Source organism: Moschus berezovskii, chromosome 25, assembly GCF_049115385.1.
Source record: "Moschus berezovskii isolate FMDL1 chromosome 25, NW_MosBer_1.0, whole genome shotgun sequence".
NCBI classification, from domain to species: Eukaryota; Metazoa; Chordata; class Mammalia; order Artiodactyla; family Moschidae; genus Moschus; species Moschus berezovskii.
In genome coordinates, this window is record NC_142484.1 from 4,117,543 (window position 1) to 4,127,151 (window position 9,609).

The 9,609-nt window shown below is 57.4% G+C and overlaps 1 protein-coding gene across 1 annotated transcript; it reads left to right on the top strand.

Moving 5' to 3' along the window:
* Positions 1–2,208: 2,208 nt before the first annotated feature.
* FGF4 (fibroblast growth factor 4) lies at positions 2,209–4,158 on the top strand. Its single transcript, XM_055415310.1, has 3 exons — positions 2,209–2,548; positions 3,135–3,238; positions 3,982–4,158. The coding sequence occupies exons 1-3, from the start codon at positions 2,209–2,211 to the stop codon at positions 4,156–4,158; spliced, it is 621 nt and encodes a 206-aa protein (XP_055271285.1).
* The last annotated feature ends 5,451 nt before the right edge of the window (positions 4,159–9,609 follow it).

Below are 9,609 nucleotides of genomic sequence, written 5' to 3' on the forward strand. Positions count from 1 at the left end.
TGGAGTGGCTGGTATCTGAGGGGAGGAGTCCAGAGGCTGGAGACATGGAGGAAGATCCTGAGGACAGTGGCTGGTGGGGAGTCTCTGGGAGACGAGGGGCGAGCAGGGGGCGCTGGGGCAGGGCCAGGTGGAAAGACCACCCTGTTACAGCCTCCTCTGGTAACCTGAGTGACTCACTCACTCTTGTCTGACTCTTTGTGAACCCTCGGACTGTGGTCCGCCAGGCTCCTCTGTCCAGGCAAGAATACTGGAGTGGGTTGCCATTTCCTCCTCCAGGGGATCTTCCCGACTCGGGGATCAAACCCGGGTTCCGTCTGAGCTGAACTTACCAGCAAACAGGGGAGTGGGGGAGGGAGCTCCCCGTGGGGGTTGTGGGAAGAGGGGGCACACTCTGCCAGGGGCTGGGGGGGCCTCGGAGGGCCTGGGTCCCACCTCCCCAGAGCAGGTACCCACGTGGACCCAGAGACGAGCCCACCTTCCAAGCTCTTCTGTAAACAGGGGTTCCGGGGCCCAAGGGCCGCAGGACTTGCCCAGGTCACCTGGAGGGAGAGGCTCAGGGCTGAGGCAGGTCCTGGTCTCCTGCGTCCTGTCGGGAGGGGGCCCTGGGGTCCACGCAGCTGTGCAGCTGGCCTTAGGGCCGTCACCTGGCCTCCCAGGAGGGCCCGGCCCGGGTGGCCACTGGGTGGTTAGGCCACAGGCCCAGAGGAGAGCAAGGAAGCTCCCTGAGGAAACTGGAGACCGGGGTCCCTCCTGCCAGAGCCGCTCACTGAGCCCCGGGAGCTCAAGCCTCCGAGGTCCCCTCTATGGTGCGAATGAGCCCCAGCAGGCCGCGGAGGTCGGTCCGGGCTCCTCGGGCAGGAATGGGGTGGGGGCGGGGAGGCTGAAATGGCCTCGGGATGACGCATCTGGTCACAGGTGCTGGTGACAGCAGGGGGTAGGGTGGCTCCAGGCCCCCTGCAGTGGCAGCTGGGCGGGACTGCTGGGAGGTGACAGCAGCCTCTTCAGGTACTACTGAGAACAGGGGTTTTCACACCTGGCTGAGCCAGCATCTTGCTGGACCCCGCCCCATCAGGCCATAATGGGCACAGTGGGGGTGGGGGGAGGGGACAGCAGGTGGGGGAAGGGAGCCTGTCCAAAGCCCGTCCTGGGCTTGGGGGTTCTGTCTCTGGCTCCTCAATATTCTTGCAGCAGAATTAAAGGGAAGGGGCGGGGGGCGGTGATGCCTTCTCTGGCTCTGCCCCCTGTCCTTGCGTGGCAGTGGGTGTGTATGGGGGTGCAGGGCCAATGGCCTTGGGGGTGCACCAGCGCACCCTGTCTTCTCTCAGCACCACCCATCCAGGCCCCCTGCTCAGGGCATGCCTCCTCCTGGTGTCCACAGCTCCATCCCTGACCACCAGCGCTCAGGTGGCCAACCCCCGGCCCTTGCCTCCCTCCAGTCTATAGCACAGGATTCTTCCTCCCGGGCACTGGCCCTCCCGGGGTGTATTGCCCTTACCCACTACTCATTCCCAGGTGGGTTCGCCCAGGGTCCCAGCAGAGCACAGGTTCTGGGAAGCCCCTGAAAGGCAAAGCGCCAGGAGTGAATTCTCCGAGCTGAGGGTGCTGGGTGAGGGCTGCGGCGGAGAGGGGCACCCATGGCCACCCGACAGACAGGCAGGGACAAAGTGCAAGAGGCCAAACTGGCGGAAAGACAAGAGCGGAGGAGACGCCAGGGTCGGGACCCCCAGGTCCGTGGGCCGGGCGGAGCCAGGGGCGGGGGCCGGGGACCCTCCAGGTGGCCCCGGCGGCGCTGGGCCCCGGCTGCCTTCCCTCCCCCAGCCCTGATTGGCAGGCGGCCTGCGACCAGCCGCCGCGAGCGCCACAGCGCCCCGGACGCCCAGGCGAACGCGAACGGCCCCCTGCGGGAGTAGAAGGGGGCGGGGGGGGGTGGCCATCGGCTATATATAGCGGCTCCACGGCCGCGGGCCCAGCGCGCAAGGAGGCGCGCACCGCTCCGCAGGGTCCCAGCCCGGGCCGTGCGTCCCGCCACCTCTGCCCGCCTCTCCATGCAGCCCAGGTAGCTCCCGGCGTCCGGGGGCCCCGTCGCTCGCCTCCAGTTTTCCCCGCCCCGGCCCAGGCAGTGCGCTCCCGCAAGCCCCCTAGACGAGCTCGCCCGCCGGCTTCCCGGGCGCACTGACCCACCCGCGGACGCACGGCCCGAGGGAGGGGATGGCGGGGCCCGGGGCGGCCGCGGCGGCGCTGCTCCCGGCGGTGCTGCTGGCCGTGCTGGCGCCCTGGGCCGGCCGAGGGGGCGCCGCCGCGCCCACCGCCCCCAACGGCACGCTGGAGGCCGAGCTGGAGCGCCGCTGGGAGAGCCTGGTGGCGCGCTCGCTGGCGCGCCTGCCGGTGGCCGCGCAGCCCAAGGAGGCTGCCGTCCAGAGCGGCGCCGGCGACTACTTGCTGGGCATCAAACGGCTGCGGAGGCTGTACTGCAACGTGGGCATCGGCTTCCACCTCCAGGTGCTCCCCGACGGCCGCATCGGCGGCGTGCACGCGGACACGAGCGACAGTGAGTAGGGCGGGCCGGACGGGTAGGGTCGGGGCCCCGGGCCGCGGCCGCCCCTTCCAGCTCGCACTGGGAGGTCTCGCCGGCACCTGCTCTTGGGCTCTGGGAACCGGAGCGGACTCGGGGTCCGGTCCCCTCCGGCGTACAGACGCCGGGGACGCCAACACTCCTGGCTTTTCGCAACCCGGCGGCCGAGCCCGCCTCCCGCCTTCAGAAGTCCGGGATCTGGGTGCCGGATTCCAGCGCCTTCGCTCGTGGGCACTGGGAGCGCCGCGCAGCGACCGGCAACCCGCGGGGAGCCGGCTCGCGCGCCCACGTCGGGGCCGGACTCGGAGGCTGCAGGGGTCCACCCCGCTCCTGCAGTTCCGGACTGGGCGCGGCCGGCGCGGGGCCGGGACAGGGGCCCAGCCCGCGGGGCCTCCGGGGGCCCTTGGGGGGCGGCCTACACCGCTGAGGGAGCAGGGCCATTTAGATTCATCTCTACCCTCAGAAGCGGGGGTCCCGTAGGGGCGCAGGCGGAGGAGGGGGCCAGGTGGGAAGCTCGGGCCGAGGGTCCGGTGCCCGGGAATGACCCGCGCCACGCCCCCAGGCCTGCTGGAGCTGTCGCCGGTGGAGCGCGGGGTGGTGAGCATTTTCGGGGTGGCCAGCCGGTTCTTCGTGGCCATGAGCAGCCGGGGCAGGCTCTACGGCTCGGTGAGTACCGTGGGCCCCGCCGGATCGGGCAGCATCGTGACGCTTCCAGGCCGCTCCATGCCAGGATCGTGGAGCTGAGGTGGGGGTCGCGGGACTGAAAGTAACCCCCATCCTGAGGCAGTGCCGGCCACCCTTGTTGTTCAGTCCTTCAGTCCTGTTCTATTTCTTTTGCGATCCCGTAGGCCGTCGCCTGCCTGGCTCCCCTCTCCATGGGATTTCCCAGGCCAGAATCCTAGAGTGAGTGGGTTGCCGGTTTCCTTCTCCAGGGGATCTTCCTGACCCGGGGGATCCAACCTGCATCTCCTGCTTTGGCAGGCAGATTCTTTACCACTGAGCCACCTGGGATGCCCACCAGCCCAAAACAGAGGCCCAGCCCCAAGTCAGGGACAGCGCTCCCGCCATCCTTGAGTGGTCGGTCACTTGCCAGTGGGTCAAGGGTGCCATCGCGAGCCATTGCCTGGAGCCCCTGGCGCGGGTCCCAGTGGGCAGGAAGGCAGTCTTTAGGCGGACACAATGAGGATGCACTGTTCTGGCTTACAGGTGCCGGGCAGGTGCCTGGAGTAGCAGTTGCTGGGGACTAGCGGGGTCCCTCTCCTCACCCTGTGAAAGTCTGGATACCCTGACTTCCCAGGAGGGACCTCCCAGCCCAGGAGGGGCTGGGAGAGAGAGGAGTCCCTGACCACTGCCCCCGGGGTTCCTTGGCCCGCGATGGCCCCCTGACCCGGCTCCTCCTTCCCTCCCAGCCTTTTTTCACCGACGAGTGCAAGTTCAAAGAGATCCTCCTCCCCAACAACTACAACGCCTACGAGTGCTTCCGGTACCCCGGCATGTTCATCGCCCTGAGTAAGAACGGGAAGACCAAGAAGGGGAACCGGGTGTCCCCCACCATGAAGGTCACCCACTTCCTCCCCAGGCTGTGACCCTTAGCGCCCCCCGGGAGGGGAGGACCGAGGGTCCCCTTGGCGCACTTTCTTCGAATGGACAGTTGAATGCAAGAGTAGGGTGTAAGATATTTAAATTAATTATTTAAATGTGTATATATTGCCGCCAAATTATTTATGGTTCTGTGGATCTGTTTTATATTTTTCTGGAAGAACAAAAGCAACCCCCCCCCACGCCCCCGCCAAAGCCTGACTTTTTCTGGTAAAACAGTAGAGACCTTTCCACTGGGTTTATTCAACTTGTTGGAAAGTTGTCACAAGTGGCTGCTGCTATTCCATGTATTAAAACTGGTGATGTCAGCCTCCGATATCAACCCTTGCTTTGCACTGTCCCCTGTGGTTTGGCAGTGAGCATCCTTGTGCCTGGAAAGGTTTCCTGGGGCTTTGGAAGCCAGTGATGGAAGCTCCCAGGCTTGGCTCAAACCTTCCTAGCATCCCGCAGTGCCCCACTCCCTTTCTGCCCTGAAGATATTCATCGGCACGTATCGGTTTACCTCGGGCACAGAAAGCGCACTGTCGAGGCCACCGCTGCCGCTCCGTTTTTAGATCTGCCATGTATGACCTTTGAACTCTGCTGCAGTCAATCTTCCTCAGTCTACCAGATGGGGGAGACCCGTGGGCAACTTCATAAACTCCTGTTTTCCTTTTTTGGACCGGCCACAGCCACTGTTTCTCTGTGGCCGTTGGGGAAAAGGCAAAAACACAGTGATATTGTAAAATCTGATGGAGAGGAATTGATATTTACTGGGAGGCTGGGAGTGGACAAGATTGGATTTATAACCACAGCCCAAACCCGAAGGGTGAGAGACAGTTTGTGGTAGTGGAGACTTCTGATAAGGAATAGCATGTGTGTATCTTCTTAAAAACACACTTCCCTGTGTTTGGGAAGCTTTGGGCTGGAACTAGCTGTTAATTTAGGTGAAATGTCCTTGTAATTGTCCAAAAACACTTAAGGCAGTTTGCGTGCAGGAAGGTGCTGCTTCTATCCGTTTGCATTCCTGATTAAGTGGATTTCACGTCTACCTCAAAAGCCCTTCAACTGCTCATCTGGCAAAATCTGCAGAAAGCTCAGACCGAGTGTAGAGTTTTGCCATCCCAAGTGGCTTTTTTTTTTTTTCCATATGTAGCCAAAAAGGATTGCAGATAGCGTTGGTGCGCCCCATTCGAACCTTGTCACGTTTGAGCTATCTTTACCCCACGATTTACTTTTAGTAAGGATAATCATCGTGAAAATATTTGCAGACAGCTGTTAGAGTACACTGTATGGTCACCAAGTAACCTTATATTTTTCTTTATATATTTTACAAATGTAACCCCTGTCCTGGAAGCAAAGATGGAAGAGGCAAGGGTCGGTGAGGTTTAAAAAAAGTTCCGAGGTGATGGCAAACATTTAATTTTAATGAATGACTTTTTCGAGTTTATACAAAATGACCTTAGCTTGCTACCAGAAATGCTCTGAATGTTTCCTCAAGACTTTAATACTCTCCTAAGATGTTTCTGAACTGTCTCCCGAATTAACTTTATGGGAGTCTACAGACAGCAAGGCTGGAAAATCTGATTGGCGTTTTTGTCTTTCACATTCCTTTTTAAAACTCTTTGTTCAAATGCAAATCATCTACTTAAAATACTGTTCTCAAACTGAAGCCTGGAAGAAAGAAGCCACTTAAGACGGGACCCTACGTCTCACACTGCTGTTCAGACCTGGCAGTAAAAATTTTTAAAAAATTTTAAACCACACCCTAGACTCCAGGAGTATTGAGCGATGCTCAGAAATCTGGGTCCTGATTGCGGGGGGAGGGGGGAAGCTTTGGTGGGGGTGGGGAGCAGGGGCTGGAATTTATGGCTGTTCTGTATTTACTGTATTCACATAGTAACAAACCAAATTGTTTCAGATGCCTTGCATATTGCACGACGCCTTGTCTCAGAGCCCGATCAGATTGTCAGGAACTCAGATGTCTTAAGGGGAGAACTCGGCCATCCTTGACCATGTGTATATAGTCAGTGAATCAGATGTGAAGCGTTTAGAGGTGTCGTTGAATCTTTGAAATATTGTAAAGTGTTTCTGTTGCTGTGATGGGGATTTGCGGTTTCTGTACCTACTGCTGTTTTCAGAATCTGTCTGTAGTTTTATACAGGTGCTGACCCATACTGTGCTGTATGTGCTGTGCACATCGAAATACAGAATAAATGGAAAGCGTTCACCACGTATAAAGAGCCCATTGGCCTTGATGAATGTAACTGGGGAAGGTATCGCAAACGATTAAAACCTGCCTTGAAATGCCAATATGTGACTCCCCCCTCCCTGTCTCCCAGTGTCTATTTGAGGCCCTGAGCCTTGCCTCGCTGGGCCTGGGGCTGGGGGTGGGGGAGATGAATTTTAGCCAGCTGTGTCCACACAAATGTGGCCTTGAAGACAGGAGCCTAGGGTGGGGGGGTGTTGGGCAGTGAGTGTCACAGTTTCATGATGACTCTGATCCTTGCACCCGATTCTCCAGATGGGGCCAATTCACACTCTGCACCCCGCCCCCCCCAGGACCCAGAGCCGTGCCCGTCACCTTGGCCTGGTCCAGGCTAACTGATCTGTGTACTTTCCTGCGGGTGGAGCGTGTACCTCCCAGAATTGGTCATACGACTGTCCCAGGCAGATTTTTCAACCTCTCACCAAGGGGTCTTGAAATCAACATATGAACCACAGCTAGCCTTAAAAGGAACTGGAGGGACTTTCCTGGTGGTCCAGTGGTTAGGACTCTGAGCTCCCAGTGCTGGGGGCCAGGGTTCGATCCCTGGTTGGGGAGCTAGATCCCACACGCAGCAACTTAGAGTTCCCATGTGCATGCGGGCCCCCTCACTAAGTCGTGTCTGACTCTTTGTGACCTGTAGCCTGCCTGGTTCCTCTGTCCATGGGATTTCCCAGGCAAGAACACTGGAGTGGGGTTGCTGTTTCCTTTTCCAGGGATCCTCCCAACCCAGGGATCGAATCTGCATCTCCTGCTTGGCAGGCGGGGTCTTTACCACTGAGCCACCTGGGAAACCCCAAGAGTTTGCATGCCTCAACTAAAGACCCTGCGTGCTGTGACTAAGACCCGCACAACCAAACAAATCAATTAATATTAATAAAAGGAAACTAGAATAAAATTGTACAGACTAGAACCATCCGGAGTGTGTCAATCACTGTAGAGGAACAGATTGTTTCATGAGCTCTGTGTCAACTATATATATATATATCCAACTGGTCTCTACTAGGATGTGGCATAGGAGGTCTCAGTAGTGTCAGCAGCAATAAAAAAAAAAAAAAACTGAGTACTGACCTAATGGGCCAAGAATCTGGGTTCCCTTCCCCCCATAAAATATATCCCATTGGTGGGCAAAAAGACCCCCAAAAAGCCATCGAGGCTGCGCTTGCTCGGTCCCTTAGTCACGTCCCACTCTTCACCCTGTGGGCTGCAGGCTTCCCTGTCCTTCACTGTCTCCTGGAGCTTGCTCAGATTCACTTCCGTTGAGTCGGTGATGCCATCCAACTATCTTGTCCTCTGTCACCTCCTTCTTCGCCTGCCTTCAATCTTTATTAGCATCAGGGTCTTTTCCAACGAGTTGGCTCTTCTCATCAGGTGGCCAAAGTATTGAAGCTTCCGCTTCACCATCAGTCCTTCCAATGAACATTCAGGACTGATTTCCTTTAGGATGGACTAGTTTGATCTCATTGATGTTCGAGGAACTCTCAAGAATCTTCTCCAGCACCACAGTTCGAAAGCATCAATTCTTCAGCGCTCAGCCTTCTTTATGGTCCAACTCTCACATCTGTACATGACTGCTGGAAAAACAAGCTGTGGGGTTCCTTAATGGTACCTCTGTTGCTAAGACATCACATTATTATTTTTGATGCCTGTGATCTAGGGAGGACAAAAATACATGGACAAGGTTATTGGTTAAATTGTGTGCCCTGCAAGAAGACACATTTGAGTCTTAATCTCCATACATAGAATGCACTTTGTTTGGAAACAGGGTGTTTGCAGAGGGAATTGAGTTAAAACGAGGTCCTTAGTATGAGCTGTAATCTTCTGTACAACTGGCGTGCTTATAAAAGGAAGGTCGTGGAAAGAGACAGCCATGGATGGAGGAGGGCTAAGGTGATGTGTCTGCAAGCAAGGAAATGCCAAGGCCCCGAGACCCCCAGCGGGCGTGCAGAGGCCTGGGCCAGGCTCCGTCAGCCTCAGAAGGGGCTCAGCTGCCCCGCACCTCGATCTCGGGCTTCCGGCCTCCAGGACTGAAGGACAACACATTCTTGTTATGTGACACCACCAGGTCTATGGTCCTTGGTCGCTGCAGCCCTAGGGGAAGTCAGAGGGGTAATTCTTTCTCCTCCTTGGGGTGCGGGTGGGGGAGGAGTGAATCCCGGACCCATGCCCAGCCTTGGCCTTTTCTCCTGCTGTCCCCTGCGGTCCCCCAGGTCCAGGTCTGTCCTGGCCAAACACGGAAAGCTTCATCCAGCTTCTAGGTGAGAACCTGCCTATGGTTGGCAGAATCTTGCAGTTGAACTGAGCTCCCATTTGGCCTTCCAGCCTCTAACGTAGGCTGATACCGGCTATATTGGCCCTCTCCAAAGAGGGGGCTGAAAACTCACTCATTCACTTCTGCCAACTTATCTGTTGCATGCCTACTGTGTGTGAGGCACAGTCCTAAGAGCTCGGGATACCCGAGTGAGAAGAACAGAGATCCCAGCCTGGCTGGGGCCCTCATCCTGGAGCCGGGGAGGAGCTAAGGCAGAGAGGCTGCGTCCTGGGGCCCCGTCTCAACAGTGGGCTGGGGACAGCAGAGAATGGATGTGGCTGGCTGGGCTGAGAATAGATGGCCACGAAGCGGGCAGGGGTGGAGAGATTTCTAGGGTATCTCCTCCTCCGTTCTTTTCACCCTTGGTGACCAAACAGCCCAGGCGGAGGGTGGGCGAGCCTCAGTGCCTCCATCTGTGTGACCTTGGGCGAGCCAGGTGACTTCCCCGTGCCTCAGGGGCCCGGTGTCAGGATTGAGGACACAGAGCTTGTGAAGTGCTGGGTACAACAGTCATGCTTCCCTATCGTCATTGTTATTCTCCTAAGAGACTTAATTACAGTCTTAAGGTCTCAATCCTTTTTATCTTCGAGCTGATGGGATGATTTTTCTGGCTAGGTGTTAGGAGTCGCTGTCAGGCAGAACAAAGGCCTACATCTGGGTGTGGCGGGGTCTTCTCAGAGGAGGGCTGGCTCGCCCGGTTCCTGGAGGGAACTCGGGAAACCCACCTCCCACCCAGAAGCCTGAGCTGATGCACACCTCTCTTTTCTAGAATGTGACAGGGCAAGGGGTCCTGGGCACTCAGGGTCATTTTTCGATGAGGATGAATTGTAATTGTTCTTGATTTAGCATTTGAATCCTAAATGTTTCTTTTTAAAAAAATAA

What these genes read in the sequence shown, in the direction of transcription:
- FGF4 (XM_055415310.1), top strand. Translation starts at nt 2,209, where the DNA reads ATGGCGGGGCCCGGGGCGGCCGCGGCGGCGCTGCTCCCGGCGGTGCTG. An exon ending in GCACGCGGACACGAGCGACA is followed by an intron (nt 2,549 to 3,134) that starts GTGAGTAGGGCG and finishes CCACGCCCCCAG; the next exon opens with GCCTGCTGGAGCTGTCGCCG. An exon ending in GGGGCAGGCTCTACGGCTCG is followed by an intron (nt 3,239 to 3,981) that starts GTGAGTACCGTG and finishes CTTCCCTCCCAG; the next exon opens with CCTTTTTTCACCGACGAGTG.